This window comes from Pantherophis guttatus, chromosome 15 (genome assembly GCF_059756535.1).
Source record: "Pantherophis guttatus breed Tessera chromosome 15, ASM5975653v1, whole genome shotgun sequence".
In the NCBI taxonomy this organism is placed as follows: Eukaryota; Metazoa; Chordata; class Lepidosauria; order Squamata; family Colubridae; genus Pantherophis; species Pantherophis guttatus.
The window spans coordinates 3,292,356-3,311,453 of NC_142077.1; the positions used below are offsets into that span (position 1 = coordinate 3,292,356).

The following is a 19,098-nucleotide window of genomic DNA, read 5'->3' on the forward strand; positions in this document are numbered from 1 at the left end:
AACCTGTTGAGGCCCAGCGTGGTTCTCACAACACCGTGGTTGGGCTTGCTTGTACTTTCCCTTTCTTTGACGAGATGTCTAAACAAGTTTGCGAAGAGTTCTCCGGCCTGCAGCCTTTGATCTGTTTGAGTGACCTCTTTCCCCCCACACACACACACACCACCACCACCAAAACAATGCCAGAGAGACAGAGAGAGAGGAGGAATCGGTTTGCTAATTTTCATAATTAAGATCATGTTGCTCAGACCGGTTTTTGTTTTAGGCTGTCTTGACTCCGCGGCAGAGAAGCGTACGGTGGTTGCAGGACTGAGAGTACAGAGATATACAAGCGGGACATTCACACAACATGCTAAGCTTGCTTCATTTGAACCGGGGGTGGAGGTGGGGTGGGGTGAGGTTGGCACCGTTGGGGTGAATCCAGCCTGTTTGGCTACTTTGTGTTCCAAAAAATCTAGATACCAACAGCTTAATCCTAAACCCAAGTTAGCAAAACAATGCCCACAGCAGAACAGTGCTCACAAAACATGCTAAGACGGCTCAGTGTCCCATCACACACAAATCCACAAGCTATCAAAACCCTACTTAATCCTTAGTCTAGTGAGCCCAACTAACCCAGAAACCAAAATATATATACATAGGTATTTAGAATACTAAACTAACCTGCTAGCTGAGTTAAAGCTTTCTGATGGGAATCCAGTTTTGTTTCCACAGACCGACATGTTCTTAATGCCATTTAACAAAGGGTAGTCTTTACCGGTAGCTTAAAATTAAAACCCTCACTCAGCTTTTTGAGATCGGAATTGGGCTGTTGGTCAATTCAGATGGTCCTTTCTCTGGGAGACTTCTGCAACACAGAGACTGAGCGTCCACAGTACGCTGAGCCAAGATGTAGTTTGTTTGTGTCTTAGTTGCAATTTATTCACTAAACTATAGTTAAACAACCCAGGGATTTAATGCATTGTACATACACGGTCTACTGCCTTGCAGAAAGCCGAATTAATTTAAAAGATCTTGTCCTGTTTGTCCTTACCGGCTGTCCCAAATCTCCTGCCCAAACAGTTTCCAAGTGAGTCTTCCTACTTCTCGGGTGCCCCAAGACTGACCAGAAGGACAATGGGTCTGTGCTAATATTTCTAGGAAGTTGGAGAGTTGGGGAAGGTCAAATTAATCCGGGAGGATCGAGTAACCTCTTAAAAGGTAAAAAGGTTTCCCTCACACATATGTGCTAGTCGTTCCCGACTCTAGGGGGCAGTGCTCATCTCCGTTTCAAAGCCGAAGAGCCAGTGCTGTCCGACGACGTCTCCGTGGTCGTGTGGCCGGCATGACTCAATGCCAAAGGAGCACAGAACGCTGTTCCCTTCCCACCAAAGGTGGTCCCTGTTTTTCTACTTGCATTTTTTTTTACGTGCTTTCGAACTGCTAGGTTGGCAGAAGCTGGGACAAGTCACGGGAGCTCACCCTGTTACGCGGCAGCACTAGGGATTCGAACCACTGAACTGCCAATACCTTTCGATCGACAAGCTCAGCGTCTTAGCCACTGAGCCACCGCGTCCCATGAGTAACCTCTTAGCTTTGTTCAAAAATCGCTGGGAAGATAAAGGAGAGTTTTTTTTTAAAAAAAAAAATTGATGCAGAGTACGTAATTCCTCTCCCTGCTCCTTAAAACCAGGACTTAAATCTTGAGTAAAGAAAGAATCGAGTTGTTGGGGGGGGGGGTTGAGGGCGGATGGCAGCGCTTCTCTCTCCTTTGAGATGAGCGTTAACATGAAACACATCTGGGCTGGAGCCCAGGCGGCGTTGCCAGCATCTCTGCAAAAAAAAAAAAAAAAGCACGCCTTCGGAATTTAATGCCTCAATGCCTCCCACATCTGGCGCAGATTGGATGGGTGGAGTTGCGCATATTTGTGCCACCCTAAGCCTTACCCCGGGTCTCTCTCCTGCCCGTCAGAGAGTGCACTTTGCTCCAGCCCAACCCAGAGGAGGAAGTTAATGGCGCACCAATCAATTCTTCCTTTTTTTTTTTCCCCAAGCAGCGTTATTATAAATAACATCGGAAAGGACGGGATGGTTGATGCCAGCATTAAAGGAAAGAACCTCTGCTCGAAAAATCCAAAATAAACAGGATGCGATAGGATGACGATGATGATTAATTAACTTATCTCCTCTCTCTCTCCCTCCCTCCCTCCCTTTTCGGGCAGAGGTTCTCCGATTGGTTCTTCTACATCTGGATCCTCTCCAGATATTATAAAAAAACCCTATTTGGTTAAATTACAGTACCCGGTGGTGTTTTTTTTTTTCCCCCCCTAACAAAACGCATTGATTTGATATTCAAAAACATTTTTATATTTAGTCTGTTAACCTTTTGTAATTCCCACCCACTGCTTTTAAACTGCAGAATGTGGTAGGGCTTTTTTTTTTTTTTTCCTTCCTTCCTCTTTCTTTCTTTTTTTTTTTTTTAATGCTAATTGTTGTCAGTAGGGTATCAGCCATGAGCCCTTAGCAATTTAAACGCATTGAATTGTAATGCAGGTGCCGTTAATTGGAAGGCTGCTATTGTTTTCCTGGCAATAGCGAATATGTTTCAAACAATTCCTTGCAAATTGGATTTGAGGCCGTTTTTTTTTTAAAAAAAAGAAAAAGAGAGGGAGAGTTTAAAGATAACTTTAGCTTCCAATTTAGCCTGGAAAAGGAGAAGCGAACTGCCGAGAAGCTTTGTCTCGCCCGTTTAGGCTGAATGGGGGAACCTGCGGTGGCGTCTTTCAAGCCACAAAGACAGTCCTTGCACGGATGCAAATTTGCACGCTCTCACTAGCGATGTCAGAACGGTTCGCCAAACCGCCGGTTTATGTAGATTAGATTGGTAGTGAGAAATCCGAACCGGTAGTGTAACGCACATCCAGTTGAGTTACACCCAGTGTTTCCACAAAGAAGGACTTAAAAAGAATAAAAATTCTTTTTTGCAGTTCCTTTCATCAGATGCTCACATCTTCGGGCAAAACCCGGTGCCTTTTGGTTAAATGCAGCCGGAAAAGCTGCATTTACCGTAAGCTAACACCACACTCCTGAAGTAGCATGGAGGTCCATAGTCCACTTCGCTTTAAATCATCTTACCTGAAACTGTAGGCCTTCATGGTAGGAACTCAAGTCTCCTCTCGTGTCAGAGATGCCGTAACTAGAAAGGAGAAATGATTCATTTAGCAAGAGCACTCTTATATACCGCTTTACAGTGCTTTTACAGCCCTCTCTAAGCGGTTTACAGAGTCAGCCCTATTGCCCCCAACAATCTGGGTCCTCATTTTACCCACCTCGGAAGGACGGAAGGCTGAGTCAACCGTGAGCCAGTTGGTCAGGATCGAACTGCTGGCAGTGGGCAGAGTTAGCCTGCCATACTGCATTCTAACCCCTGGGAGGAAGTGGGGGGAGAAAGGAAGGAAGGAAGGATTCATTTTACCTACTAAGAGGTTTACAGAGTCAGCCTTGTTGCCCCCAACAATCTGGGTCCTCATTTTACCCACCTCGGAAGGATGGAAGGCTGAGTCAACCTGGAGCCTGGTGAGATTCGAACTGCCGAACTGCTGAACTGCTGGCAATCAGCAGTCAGCAGAAGTAGCCTGCAGTACTGCATTCTCACCACTGCGCCACCGTGGCTCACTTAAATTTAAAAAGAGTAAAAATTTTAATAAAAACATACAACTCACGACCACAATTGAGCCCAAAATTTATGTTGTTAAGTGAGAAATTTGTTCCATGAGTTTTCGCTCCATTTTACGACTTTTCTTGCCAGTTTTGCCTCAGCTGATAAATGAGTTAACACGGTTGCGAAGTGAATCTGGTTTCCCCCGTGGACTTTGCTTGTCAGAATAGTCGCAAAAGGGAATCACATGACGCTACAGCTGTCATCAATGAGAGTCAGTTGCAAAGAATCCGAATGAAAACTCACATGTCCGTGGGGTTGCTGCAACCGTCCTAAGTGCGAAAAACGTTCATAAGTCAGGTTTTTTTTCCCCCAGAACCGCTGTAACTTCGAACGGTCACTAAGCAAACCGTTGTAAGTCGAGGACTAGCTGTGTATCTCTACCCTTGAGCTCACGGACCTATCCTAACTTGGAAACGAAAGAGAAACAGAATTTTGGGCTTGCCAAATTCAGACTGGAAAGAGGCACTCTGACAATGACAGGGGTTGCTGTTTGCTGGTAAAGGCTTCCACGGTGATGGAGCCGATCGGCCAAAAGTAAAAAGACTAGATTGAAAAACGGGAAGGAGAAAATAAAAAAATAAAAATAAAAACTGGCGTATAAGTGATCCTAATTGCCCGTCAGAAGAACTGAAAGACTTGGCAATCGGAATAAGGCATTGGAGAAAACAGCAAGCAGTTCTCTGGGAGTAAATCTCTTTTATATTAATAAATGGGGATAAAGTGGGCTTTTGTTTGTTGTTTTCATAGTAGTATTATGGCCGGGGCCATATTGATGGCAAGGATATTTCCGACCGGCAAGTCGTACTGTGTGCATGTCGTTCCTTTCGCCTCTTCCGTGAATCTCAATCAACCAATCAATCAAAATAGAGTTGAAAGGGACCTTGGAGGTCTTCTAGTCCAACCCTCTACTCAAGCAGGAGACCCTAGAGCAGGGGTCGGCAACCTTAAACACTCAAAGAGCCACAAAGATCCTAACCGGAAGCCCCCGTTCAATTCTGGAGCCGACCGGAAGTCCGGTTCCCCCCACCATAGAGTCTCCTCCTAGCACGGCGTCCTTTTTCCTCTACCTGTCCTAACCGAAAGCCCTATCACTTGTGGAGCCGACCAGCAACAAAAAGAAAGTGAACTTCCTTCCCAATTCTAAGCAGTAGAAGAAGAAAAAAGAGCCTTGGTAGTACAGTGGTCCAAAGCACCCTGTTATTAAGACCAGCTGCCTGCAATTACTGCAGGTTCGAATCTCGCCAAGGCTCAAGGTCGACTCAGCCTTCCATCCTTTCTAAGGTAGGTGAAATGAGGACCCAGTTTGTGGGGGCAATAAGTTGACTTTGTATAAATATACAAAAGGATGAAGGCTATTGCTTAGCGCATTGTAAGCCGCCCTGAGTCTCCGGAGAAGGGCGGCATATAAATCAAATTAAAAAAAAAAAAAAGAAACACCCATGACTCACGTCACATGCACAGCTGGCCTTTGCTGTGGCATCTCGTATCCAAAATCAGTCTGACCCACAAGCTTTAAGCTTCTTCGCTGTGGCTGTGGAACGATAGGCCTGTATTTTAGGTTAAACGCAAATCTGATCCAATGTGGGTGGACGTTTTAAAAGTGCGGCGATCTCCCAGAGATCCCTAGAGCTGGCAGAGATCTCATTATTCTGTGTGTGTGTGTGTGTGTGTGTGTAAAGAGAGCCTAGCCTCTTTTCAATCAAGCAGTTGGCTTTTTTTTTTAAAAAAAAAATCTTTCTCCAGATGTGGGAAGATTGGAGAGTGAACGCATTCTTGCAAAAGAGCCAAATCTCTGCATTTAAAAAAAAAAAAAACCCAATAATAATAAAATCTATCAAGTCAGCAAAAAGCTTTCTCCTGGGCATTGGAGGTTTTAATATGCATTTTTCTTTCTTTTTTTTCCTCCCGGGGGTGGTGGGTGGGTGGTTGACCCTATAGACAGTGTTGATTTAATCCCCTCCCACCTTTGCTTGCAACCCAGCGTGTTATATATGCTTCTCCCTTGAAGACTGCCAGTTCTACATCCTTCACCTGTGATAGATTTCCTCTCCTCCCGTGATTTCCGATTTCCATATGTTCCCAAAGATCCACACAGACAGAACATTTGAGAATGGAACAACAGAAGCATTAAGTCGTTCCTGTTTTCTGTCTCTCTCTCTCCTACAAATGGGGCTGCTCCTTTGCTCCAATATACCCCCAAGAACTTCATTTTAAGTTTATAGGTGTCAGCTTGGATAGATGCAACCGCATTCCTAGAAGGATATTGGACTATTTTTTCTACTTGCATTTTTTTTTTACGTGCTTTCAAGCTGCTAGGTTGGCGGAAGCTGGGACAAGTCACGGGAGCTCACCCCGTTACGTGGCGCTAGGGATTCGAACCGCTGAACTGCCGACCTTTCGATCGACAAGCTCAGCGTCTTAGCCACTGAGCCACCGCGTCCCTGTTAAATCCTTACTCTCTCTATATATTACATAAAGGGGAAAGTTAGGATTTCCTATCTGGAAACTTGAGTTTCCTTAATGTAAAACTCTGCTGCTTTGTTCCAACAGTTCTTCATTAGAGGGATTACAAAACACAACTTGCAACCATATGTTCTGGGCATCCTCGTGGCCTGGAGTGTTGGCTTCCCCAGGAAGTTCCATCTCATTAAACTTTTCTGTTATTACAGTTTCCCCCTCCCTCTCTCCACCCCCCCACCCCCCCGCCTGCTCCCCAACGGAGGCCAAACATCTCGTGGCTTCTGGTATGTCAGTTTCGATGGAGTTTGTGCGTGCCTCTTGTCTTTTTTGGTCTCCGTAGATCTCATCTGGATTATTTATATATTATAAATAAATATATATTGCATATATACTTATATTATAAATATATATTGCATTTACCAAAACAACAGCTGCCTCATTTTTTTTTCCTTATTCTGAGGAAGGGTGAGCCAGCACATAATTTTGTTTTTCACTTGTTTCTGCAGTTCGTTAATACAGAATCCCAAGGGCTGGAAGAGACCTCGGAGGTCTTTTAGTCTGACCCCCACTGCTCAAGGCAGAAGACCTTTTATAAGATGTTCCCCAATCTGCCTCCTATCCGGTTTTTCCTTGCTCAGTTTTGAAATGTGCTGGGAACTATCAATGGCTGTTAGTTGATAATTGTGGCCTTCTGGTTTTTCGTTTGTTTTGGGGGGTTTTTTTTTTAGACCTCTCTGGACATTGTTCAGTGTTGCCCTTTCCAATCGAAGATATTGTTGAGAAATAGAATAAAAATCAATTCCAAATAGTATTATTATTATTATTTTTTAAGGATTTTTCCCAGCTCAGATTCCATTTTTTTTCCCCTAGCATTATCTTAGAAAGAAAAGAAGAGAGGCTGCTGGCAAATTTCTCCAGGTTGTTCTTACTAGCAAGGGTTGCCTTTTAATCTCGGTGGCATCATGTCATAATAAGGCCTGGGATGAAGAGGTCTTGAGGGAGCCAGCACTGCAGTTGAGCTCCAACATCAGATCTCTCTCTCTCTCTCCCTTGTGGAAAAATTATTTGTAGGGATTGGAGCCAGAGAGCAAATTTGATCTCCTTTAAAAAATTGCTCAGGAAAAAGAGCTGGTGCTTCCCCTCCCTTTCTTGGGCACCAGTCACTTTTTAAGGTTTTTGTGCTTTGAAGTATTGGAAGAAATATCCTTCTGGGTTCAGTTCCAAGTGGGGGAAAAAGACACTGGATTCCTGGAAGTTGCTTGGAAAGAAGGTTTATTGATGAACAGGATCACATGCCTTGGAGATCTTGGGCGGAAAAAAAGGGAAGAGACGCTGAGAGTCCCTGGATTTTAAACCCTCTTCTGGCTTTGAACTTCCTAAGGGGCACAGGAAGAGTGTCCTGATTGGTTGCTGTCAGAGGTCATAGCTAGCTTTGTAGGTTGTCTGGGTGCTAAGTTTGGTTGAATCTTGCTGGGTGATGCAATGAAAGGCAATTAAATGGCTCTGCCTGAAGGAGATAGATCTTTATGTAGAATAGACTGGCCCAGGCCTTAATGGCCCATTAACAAATGTGGAAGTGGAGGGGGCTGAGTTTCTGCCTCCCTTTTAGGGGAAATATTCTGCCCTTTTAATATTTCCCAAAATATTTCATTTTCTAGGAGAGGGGTGGGTTTTAACTTCCTACAGAAGCTAGTACGAGCAGTCCTTGATTTACAACAGTTCGTTTAGGGACCGTTCAAAGTTACATTGGCACTGAAAAAAAAGGGACCTTTTCCACACTTATGACCGTGGCAGCATTCCCGGCGGTGATCACGTGATCAAAATTCAGAGTCGGCTCGGCAACCGACTCGTATTTATGACAGTTGCATTGTCCTGGGGGGGGGGGTGTCAACGCAATCCCCTTTGACGACCTTCTGACGAGCCAAAGTCAGACGGGGGGGAGCCAGATTCGCTTAACGACCGCCTGACTAAACTTCACCACTGCAGTGATTCGCTTAACAACGGCGGCAAGAAAGGTGTTAAAATGAGGCGAAACTCGCTTAACCGAGCCACAGAAATTCAGGGCTCCGTTGTGGTTAAGTCGAGGACTTAATATAAGTCCTTAATATAATATAAGTCTGCTGCCACTTGATTGTTCACAGGACATCAAGACCCAGCTCAGACAATCCAAACAGCCTCCCCCATTTCACTCCTGCGGATGTCTTGCCTGCGTGGCGTCTCAGCATCTTCCCCACACCTGCCTTATTAATTACTGACATTTATTGGTAATTGAATTGAGCATTAAAGGCTAATGAACGGTGTCTGGTCACCTTTACAGGGAATACCGTTGGCAGCGCTGAAGGCGCCCCGAGCAATATTTCTTCTTCTTCTTTTTTCTTTTTTTCTTTTTTTTCCTGAAGAGAGAGGACTGTCTTCTGGCACCCGAGTTCAGCCAGGATGGGCCCATAACTCTTTGTGCCTATGATTAGAAGCTGGGCCTTGTCATTCTCGGTTACAGGTACTTAGGGTTGATCCTGTTTCTTCCCTTCCCTTCCTTTTTTTTTTTTTTTTTTTTTGCAGTGCCCTACACAGGCGATTAGCGCGTGGTGTAATTGAGCTGGTTGTTTTAAAAAAAAAAAGATAATTAATTGGCATTTCACTCCTCCGGAGGAGGTCAAACTGCCCCGTCTTCGGTCATTACCTAACTAGTCATCCCCGCTCCTGACTGCTGTGTTATTCCCCCAAGGTGACGAGATGATCTTTATCTTGCTGATCAAGAAAAAAACCATCAGCTGTCCTAATTAAAAGAGACGCGGAGGGGGGGGGATTTGAGGGGGTGACGCCCCCGAGTGGCAGGATTGATTAGATCCCAGTGCCTGGGCTGATATTTAATAAAAAAGAAAAAGGAAAAACCTAATACAGGTAGAACCACAATTGAGTCCAACATTTCTGTGGTTAAGCGAGAGATTTGCTCAGTGAGTTTTGCTCTGTTTTACGTCCTTGCTCTTTTTTTTTTTTTTTTTAATTTGATTTATATGCCGCCCTTCTCCGGAGACTCAGGGCGGCTTACAGTGCATTAAGCAATAGCCTTCATACTTTTGTATATTTATACAAAGTCAGCTTATTGCCCCCACAAACTGGGTCCTCATTTAACTTACCTTAGAAAGGATGGAAGGCTGAGTCAACCTTGAGCCTGGTAAGATTCGAACCTGCAGAAATTGCAGGCAGCTGTGTTAATAACAGGGTGCATTAAACCACTGTACTACCAAGGCTCTTAGGTTGTTGAGTTAGTAACATGGCCATTAAGCGAATCTGGCTTCCCCGTTGACTTCGCTTGTCCTCAAAAGGGGACCGCGTAACCTAGGGACACAGCCATGCTCATAGCAAATAGCCCTTAGACTTATACACCGCTTCACAGGGCTCTCTAAGCAGTTTACAGAATCAGCCTCTTGCCCCCCAACAGTCTGGGTCCTCGTTTTGCTGACCTCGGAGAGAAGCAGATATGAACCAGTGACCTATCATCTGAATTTTGATCACCTGATAATGAGGATGCTGTGAAAAACGGTCCCAAGTCACTTTTCTCGGTGCCGTAGTAATTTTGAACTGTCACCAAACGAGCTGTCGTAAGTCGAGGACCACCTGAATTAGCCATCGTAGGGGAGAGCTATAACACGTGTCAGGCTTCCAAGTAATATACCCATAGCAAGCAGAACTCCGAGGCAAGTAGATTCCTTAAAAGAACATTATTGGACATATACTGGCACGGACTGGTAAAAACCAACTCTAAAAGTTCCTGCGGTTTTCACCTAATTAAAAGTAAAAGTTTTCTCCCCTTTCCCAACTCACCAATCACATGGCCCAATCAAGGTGCTGTCCGGTTGCTCGGAAACTTGACTCCTCCTCTCTTCAGCCACCTGTGGGAATTTCCTTGGGTCTCAGGCAGGGGTGAAATGCAAAATTTGTTACTACCGGTTCTGTGGGCGTGGCTTGGTGGTGGAGGTAATGTGACTGGGTGGGCGTGACCAACTTTTTTTTTTTTAACTTTTCAAAGCATTTTTTCTAATGCTTTGAAAAGCCTCTGCCGATCAGGCAGCTCAGCTGGGATGGTCAGAGAGGCTTTTTAAAAAATGCCTCTCTGCCGATCAGGCAACTCAGCTGGGATCGCCAGAGACTTTTCAAAGCTTTTTTTTTTTTACCACCTACAGCCAAGAGGTTGCAGAAAAAAATGCTTTGAAAAGCCTCTGACGATCCCAGCTGAGCCACGCGATCATCAGAGGCTTTTTCTTTTTTTTACTTTTAAAAGCATTTTTTCGGCGGAAGAGGTTGTAGAAAAAACGCTTTTAAAAGTAAAAAAAGAAAAAAACCTCTGATGATCGTGCGGCTCAGCTGGGCATGGTGGGGGGGGGCGGCACAGGGATTTTTGCTACCGGTTCTCCGAACCACCCGCCACCATCACTACCGGATCACGCGATCCGGTCCGAACTGGGAGCATTTCACCCCTGGTCTCAAGGGAAACTATTTTGTTTTGGCCACAAAACCCCAACTATCTCTGTTACCCCCCCCCCCTTATTCCTCAGCACCAGTGTGGCAACGCGGAAGCCTCCCAAGATGGCCTCAGTCAGGCAGGCTTCAGTGTTGACAACGCACGCTTTGACTCCGTATGGAAAGATGGGGGAAGAAAGCTTGCAGCAAGCAACTCGGAAATAAATCTTGGATTCTGCAAGTTTTGAGGGTCGGGCTTTGCCGGCGGTGAGCGGGCTGGGAAAACGTCGACGGGAGCTGTCCATCCGAGGTCACGAATTCCCCTGAGTCGACATGCGCTTCCCGTGCCCCACAGCTCACCAGGCAGGTCAACCCTTGGCAGCTGCGGTGTCATTATTGAAAACTATTAGTGCATTAAGCGATTGGAAATGATGCTGTAAGCAGCATTCCGCATTCCCCTTCGAACGTTAAATGCGCCAGTGCAGCGAAAGCTAATGAAGAGAGAGAAGGGAAGGGGGGGGGTGTGTTAATAACCGACGTCCTTTGTCAAAGGCCCAAGGCCTCCTTGCTGACCGGAAGGCCGTTTTCACCATCCGACAGAAAGTACCAGAGGAAACTAAGAATAAATGGTGATAAAATTGTAAGGTAAACACTTTAACAAGAGGTTAGAATATCGTAAAAATTATTTTGATACGACTTGTATAAGATATAAGGTAAAGAAGAATAAAGATACGTTTAGAATTGTTATGCAGATGTAAAAATGAGTGAAAGTGAATTTGAAACTAATTTTGGATCGATATAATGGATTTATATAGACGAAAATGTGAAATTTGAGGTAAAATTGGTTTTTTCTTAAGTTTTGAATTTCTTTTTTATCTTCTCTTTTTTTTTACTTTTTTTGTTTATTTATAAAAGATGTAATGGAAATTGTGAATTGAGCTTGTGAAAGGAATGTAAGCGTGGTAACCATCTATGACCGGATCGAGATTTTTGCTCTTGAAAGTTATGTTTTTATGTTTAAATTTGAAAAAATAAATAAAAAATATTTACAAAAAAAAAAAAGAAAGTAAGTACCAGAGGAAAGAAGCACAGCTTCCAGAGGGCCTCCGGAGCCTGGGGAGGCCATTTTCGCCCTCCCGGAGGCTCGAAGAAAGTGTCTCCCTCCCCCCCCCCCATGGTGCAGGAGACTGACTAGGCCACGCCCACCATGGCCACGCCTCCCCAGCAACCGGGCAGAGAACTCCTTGCTAAAAATTTTGAAGCCCACCCCTGCGTAGTTCCCATAGATACCTCCTCAGAAATGTGGTTTATTCAGAGGTAAGGTTAGGGTTAGGATTGTGGGAACGGCCACGAAACAAAAGAAGGTGGGAGAGATACTTTAACCACAGATTTTTCTTCTTCTTCTTTTTTTTTTTTCCATAGAAGGAGGAAGCTATTGCTTCGGTTTACCCCGTCTGCAAAGGAGCAAGCATGGCCTGGTCACTTTCAGAAATATCCCCCTCGCCTTTCTTCTGGTCCCTGATCCACAGGCTGGCCAGCTGCCTGAGGTAAGAAAGACCAAATATTCAAGGGGGGCAGGGCCTAGTCCCATTTGTGTGTGCGGTGGGGGGGGGGAGACAAAATCAGTTTCCCCTTTTCTCACCTCCCTGAATGTCCCTCGAGATTTTCTACTCGGGAGGGAGAAGCCGTTCCTCAACCCTTCTCTCCTCCTGGTTACCTCCCTGCCAGCATCCTCTCCAAGTTGTGTGAGGAGGGCTTAGCGAGAGTCTACCCGACCCAACATCCTCAAAAAACTCTCAATCTGGCCAATTTCTGGCACCTGCCCTCCATCATCTTGTCTCATGGGGAAAAAAAAAATTAAAATCCAATGTTTTGCTCCGTGTGATGTGGCTGAGCCAAGGTATCATTTCTCTGGAATATCTGAAAATAGAGCAACCAAAACGATACGCGGTCTGGAGGCTAAAATGATAACGGGTTAGGTATCTTTTAGCCTAATGAAGAGAAGGCTCAGGGGAGACATGACAGCAGCCTTCCAGTACTTGAGGGACAGTCATGGAGAAGGGGGGGGGTTCGACTTATTCTCCAAAGCACCTGAGGGCAGGACAAGAAGTAACCGATGGAAGAGAGGTCCTAGAACAAAGGAGGAATTTCCTGACAGTGAGGACAGTTAATCAATGGGACAACTTGCCTCCCAGAGTTGTGGACGCTCCATCACTGATTTCCAAAAATAGACTGGGCCACCGTGTATCTGGGATGCTATAAAGTCTTCTGCCTTGGCCAAGGGGTTGAACTAGAAGACCTCCAAGGTCCCTTCTAGCCCTGTGATTACACAAATCTCCAGACCTAATCAATCAGTTAATGGATGCTCCCTTTTTTTTGTTTTTTGTTTTTTGTTTTTTTTAAAAAAAGCATTGTATTCCAGTACCTCTTTAATGGAAAGGGACGTGGTGGCTCAGTGGCTAAGAGGCTGAGCTTGTCGATCGAAAGGTCGGCAGTTCAGCGGTTCGAATCCTTAATGCCGCATAACGGAGTGAGCTCCCGTTACTTGTCCCAGCTTCTGCCAACCTAGCAGTTCGAAAGCAGGTTAAAAAAAATGCAAGTAGAAAAATAGGGACCACCTTTGTTGGGAAGGTTACAGCGTTCCGTGCGCCTTTGGCGTTGAGTCATGCCGGCCACATGACCACAGAGACGTCTTCGGACAACGCTGGCTCTTCGGCTTTGAAAAGGAGATGAGCAGCGCCCCCTAGAGTCGGGAACGACTAGCACGTATGTGCAAGGGGAACCTTTGACTTTACCTCTTTTACTTCTTTAATACCAATCTCCTGTTTTTCTTCCTCGCATCTCCCATCCCTACAGAGAGAAGTTGAAAGGCAAAGTGCCAGGGCCTCCACGGAGCAATTGGAAGCTTCCACCTCGTTTATGGTCAGACGTAGCAGGTATGTTCACCTTACCTCTTTCTTAAAAATTGGAGCCGGCCCTGCTTTTAAGGCAAACGGGCTTGGGTGGGAAGGGGGTGCAAATTTGGCTGAAATATGAAAAGACCAAAACATACTTTATTATTAAAGCTTGCTTCCTTGCCATTTTTTTTATTATTATACAATATATTTTTTTTATGTTTGGTGAGTCATACTGTGTTTATTGGTTTCTATAATAAGAGTGTCTTTTATCCATGTGACTTATTGCAAAGGTCAGGTAGGATTCTTGTGTGGTGTGTTTGTGACATTTCTCCCATCTTTATAATCTCTCTTTCTTTCTCCCTCTCTCCTTCCTACTTTTTTTTTTTTTTTTGCCAACAAGCTTGTTGTCACTCCATAATATTGATGATTAAATACTGGGTATGCTTTTGTTGACATTTTCACCTGAAATCTCAGCTTCTGCACACAAAGCCCAACCTTCACCTGTTCTTCGCCGCGGAACCTTTTGTGCTGTTCATCCTGAGAGAACAGTGAAGTTTGCCAGAAATCTGAAATTTATCTGGGGAAAGGGTGGAAAAATATGATGATAGCAAGACAGATTCACCCAACTCTGGCTCTCAACACGCAAACATGTAACACAAAGGTAGCTCGCAGCAGCACAATTAACTTCTGGAGTGGAGTTACCTTTGCAGAAGTTACATAGTCAGATCCTTGACCCATCTAGAATCTTCTGCACGGCAGTCAGAATGCTTTCACTAACCAGAGATACCTTCGCATTGAACAGAGGAACCTGGGCTATTCCAGAACAGAATTATCTATTTTGTTTGGCTGCAGTTTTCCAGCATTTTGGAGAAACAGCATTCCCATTGTCAGGGTTCCAATGAATACACCCATAGCAAGCAAAACTCCGAGGCAGGTAGAGCCTTCAAAGAATAGTTTTATTGGGTATAGCATATTGGTACAGTTATGGTGAAAACTGACTCTGAAGGTTCCCGCAGTTTTCACCTCATTAAAAGTAAAAGTTTTTCCCCTTTCACAAACCATCAGTCACATGGTTTCAATCAAGGTATATGCACAAGAATCTAATCAACTGATGGTCAAAGCTAAATTGGGGCTAGCTAGATCTTTAGAAGGCCAGATCCTGAAGATGAAACTGAAATACTTTGGCCACCTGATGAGAAGGAAGGACTCCCTGGAGAAGAGCCTCATGCTGGGAACGATGGAGGGCAAAAGAAGGGGACGGCAGAGAACGAGGTGGCTGGATGGAGTCACTGAAGCAGTCGGCGTGAGCTTAAATGGACTCCAGGGGATGGTAGAGGACAGGAAGGCCTGGAGGAACGTTGTCCATGGAGTCGCAATGGGTCGGACACGACTTTGAAACTAACAACAACGAAGAGTCAACAGAATTCACAGAGGGCTGGGTGTCTTGTGGCTGCGCAATGATTCCAAACTAATGACATGTTTAACCCTGCCTTACAGTTTAGCCTGCTCGTCTCCTACCCCAGTGGTTCTCATCCTTTTCTTCACCACGGACTCCCTCTAAATACCTTTTATGGCCACAGGACCCCCCCCCCCACGAGACTTCACTCAAGATTGAAATCGAAACATTTCTTCAAAACTCCCCCCACTCCCGTGACGATATCGTGCCCTCAGTGGCTAAGTCGTTGAGCTTGTCGATCAGAAAGGTCGGCGGTTCGAATCCCTAGTATAGGTCTCCTGCGTGAGCAGGGGGTTGGACTAGATGACCTCCAGGGTCCCTTCCAGCTCTGTTACTGTTGCTTCGAGACGTTTGAGAACCACTGTCCTTGCACCATCCTTTACAAACTCTAGTTTTTCCAAAATTCTGCCCGTTTGTCCTAGCGATGCTCATTTTCTTGGGATTGTGGGTGGAAAAATCCCTTCTTTTTTGTTTCCAGTCTCGCACGTAGAGACATCACTAAGAAGTTTCACGTCCTCCCTCCTCCTCCTGACAAGTTAAATCTCCTAAACGGAGGGCGATTCATTAATTTTATCACACGAAGACGCATTCTTCCAGGGGTGCCTTGCAAGCAGGTCGGACCCTCTGGAGAGATCCCCCGGGGCTGGAGAGGCCTCCCCTCACCCTCCATCCCTTGAGCCCTGTCGCACGCTGCCGGGAGCATCTTAACTGAACTAGGAAGGAAGAGAGAAGCAAGCATTTCTTACAAGAAACGCTTTTTGGCGGCAGCCTTTCTCGTTTTTTTTTTTTTGTTTGTTTGTTTTTTGATCCTGATACCCACAGAGGAATACTGGCTCCCGGTCTTACAGTTCATGCCAGCAAATACTGAGACTGAGTGGTTTAGAGGGGCAAGATAACAGCAAGAAGATTAGCCATTTCGGCTCTCTTCGGGAGGAAGGGAACAAGTGACTGGTGTGGCACCAATTAGGTGCCTGCTGGAAGAAAGAGAAGTGAATCCACCAAGGAGATCTAATTGGTTTCTCATCTGAGTGACAGACGCTGCTGGAGAGGCCTCGCTTTGGCACAAGCGAAGCCCAGTGGTTTGGGGTGGGGGTGGGGGTGGAAGAGAGCCCTCACCACCTCTGCTGTGATAAAGGGAAGAGTGGTTTGTTTATTCGTATATTTTTAATTTAATTTTAATTTAATTTGATTTGTATGCCGCCCTATCTCCATAGGACTCAGGGCGGCTCACAACAATTAAGAAAAACCATCTCAATCCAAATAAAAACATATTAAAAATACATATTAAACACATATTAAAACACATTAAAAATAATCAACCCCATCAGTCCAGGCTGGGCAATTTAAAGAACCGTGTTTTTAGTTCGCGGTGGAAAGTGCGAATATTCATTGAGCGTACGGCCTATCATCCATGGACTAGCAATATCAACGAGCCCTTCAACTAGGTGAGAACCCCATAAAATAAAAGATGTCCACGGCAGTGCAAAGAAGAGCAATTAAGATGAGTAAAAACCTGGAGACTTAAAATATCGACTTGACTACAGCTCATCTGTCTGGAACCTGCACTGCATATCGGACATAAATACAATCGAGAGAGTCCGGGGATATTTTACGAGAAGAGTCCTCCATTCCTCTAACCGCAATAAAAATCCCTTATGCCACCAGACTCCAAATTTTGGGCTTAGACAACTTAGAACTACGCCGACTTCAGTCTGACCTAAGCGTAGTACATAAAATTATCTGCCACAATGTCCTTCCTGTCAATGACTACTTCAGCTTCAACCACAACAGTACACGAGCAAATAATAGATAAACTGTTCCAAACTCGATGGCAGAAAATACGACTTCAGCAACAGAGTGGTCAATGCCTGGAATGCACTCCCTGACTCTGTAGTTTCTTCCCCAAACCCCCAAAACTTTAACCTTAGACTGTCTAGTATTGACCTCACCCCATTCCTAAGAGGTCTGTAAGGGGTTTGTGCATAAGCGCACCAGCGTGCCTACCATCCCTGTCCTACTATTCCTTTTTACTTACTCTTTTCATGTATTCAAATTATGTTTATACTTTTACCTGTTATCTTATATATGCTTGACAAACTTTAAAAAACAACAACAACATAGGAAGGACGGTTGCAGGATTTGGGTGTGGCCAGTCCAGAGAAAAGAAAGACTAGGAAGGGACATGAGAGCAGCATTCGTGCCTTCAGTGGCTAAGACATTGAGCTTGGCGATCAGAAAAGTCGGCGGTTCGAATCCCTAACATAGATCTCCTGAATGAACAAGGGGGTTGGACTAGATGACCTCCCAGGTCCCTCCTAGCTCTATTCTATTGATCTTAGGTGAATCAAGCCACTTGTGGCTTACTACCCTCATTGTTCCTTGTGTTTGACACATGCCGTCCTTGCGCAGGCTTCTCCCGAGAGCTTGACGGATTGGAGGATCCGTAGAACATCCCCCAGAGTCATGTTTCGAAAGGTGGAAGTAACAGTAACAAGAGTTGGAAGGGACCTTGGAGGTCATCTAGTCCAACCCCCTGCTCACGCAGGAGACCTATACTAGGGATTTGAAACGCCGACCTTTCTGATCGACAAGCTCAACATCTTAGCCACTGAGGGCACAATATCATCACAGGAGTGTGTGGGGGGGGGGGGTGCCCGCGAAGGCTAGGAAGAAATGTTATGAAGGGACCGCTGGAATAAACAGCCGTCCTGCTTCGTAATGCATTAAACAAGCTACGAGGGAATAAGCCCCAGTTTGAGCCTTTAAATCTGCTTAGTTGAGGTAATGCTCAACAGCTGGGGAAGAAATGGAGAAGCCCCGCAATAGAGGAAATGACCAAATCCATGAGCTCTCCAGAACCATAACACGAGAGGAAGAAATCAAGTTTGCAACGGCCAAGCAGATAAAAAAAATCACTGGAAGAGTGATCACCGTCTTAAAAAAAAAAAAAGAAAAGAAAAAAGAATTACATGTAGATTATCCCACAATGATTTAAAAGCATAAAACGCACACGCACACAAACGCAGGTGGGAAGATGAACAGGGAAAACATAAATAAATAACAGAAAACGTCACGAAGAGCAAGAATGCTGTTTCAACTTTTTTCTTTTCTTTTTTTTAAAGGAGGAATGACAAACATTAGGAAGTTTAGACAGGCGTGAGTCAACTTGCTGCTCTGGTCTTTATTTTATTTTATCTCTTTGGATGCTCTTCATCCAAAGCAGATGTAGGGATGGTATAAAGGAGCACCCTCAGAAAACAGGATTCATTTAATGACCTGTCTTTTCATATCTTAAAAGTCCCTGCCTCAGTCTTTCTCAAAGACACATCCATCTGCTAAAAGAGTCACTAGTTCAGCAACATGTACCGGTATTCCTCGACGTGCGACCGCAATTGAGCCCAACACTTCTATGGCTAAGCGAGATGGTTGTTAAGTCAGTTTTGCCTCCATGCTACCACCTTTCTTGCCACGGTTGCTAAGTGAATCGCTGCGGTTGTTTAAGTTAGTCACAAGATTGTTCAGTGAAACCGGCTTCCCCCATTGGCTTTGCTTGGTCACAAAAGGGGATCACATGACCGCGGGAAACTGCCATAAATGTGAGTCAGTTTCCAAGCGTCCGAATTTTGATCATGGGGCAAAGGTCGTAAGTGTGGAAAAACGGTCACGAGTCAATTTTTTTCAGCGCCATCGTAACCAACTTTGCATGGTCACTGAATGAACTGTTGTTATGTCGAGGACTACCCTTATTGCTGTTGAGCAGGGAAACCGTCTCCGAATACCGTAAAGAAACACGAGAAGTCCTTCAGCGTCGGGGCCATGGAGACAACTGCAGGCGAAGTCAATTAAAGCAACTCGGCTTGGCTGGAGTTGATGACCTCAATAAGGTCAAGGATCCCAACGGAGAGCGGGGAAGAAGAAGACGCAGCCTTTGAAAGCGGCTAGGCTTCCCAAAACAGGTTCTCCCTTTCAGCACACACCATCACATTTTTTCCGGTCCCCGTTTGGAAAAGCGGGCACAGTTCTGACGTCAGTCACAGATGACTGGGCCGTTGGCATCGAATGATTTCCCCCAAGACGTCTCCTCGCCCTCCCCTTCTCCATCGACTCTTCCACACACACACACAAAA

The 19,098-nt window shown here is 45.1% G+C and overlaps 1 protein-coding gene across 7 annotated transcripts in view; it reads left to right on the forward strand.

The window, feature by feature from the left end:
• MORN1 (MORN repeat containing 1) overlaps positions 1–19,098 on the forward strand; it is a 145,015-nt gene that overhangs the window by 40,951 nt on the left and 84,966 nt on the right. For 6 of the 7 annotated variants that reach the window (XR_004592479.3, XR_015730060.1, XR_004592481.3 and 3 more), the window contains 2 exons: positions 12,041–12,165; positions 13,475–13,554. Coding sequence is in view for 4 of the 7 variants with exons in the window: in XM_087879293.1 (XP_087735419.1) it covers positions 12,041–12,165; positions 13,475–13,554 (205 nt within the window). In the remaining 3 variants the exon portion in view is untranslated. Of the gene's footprint in view, positions 1–12,040; positions 12,166–13,474; positions 13,555–13,915; positions 14,147–19,098 lie in introns of those variants that run through there. The other variant, XM_034424114.3, reaches the window with a different exon arrangement.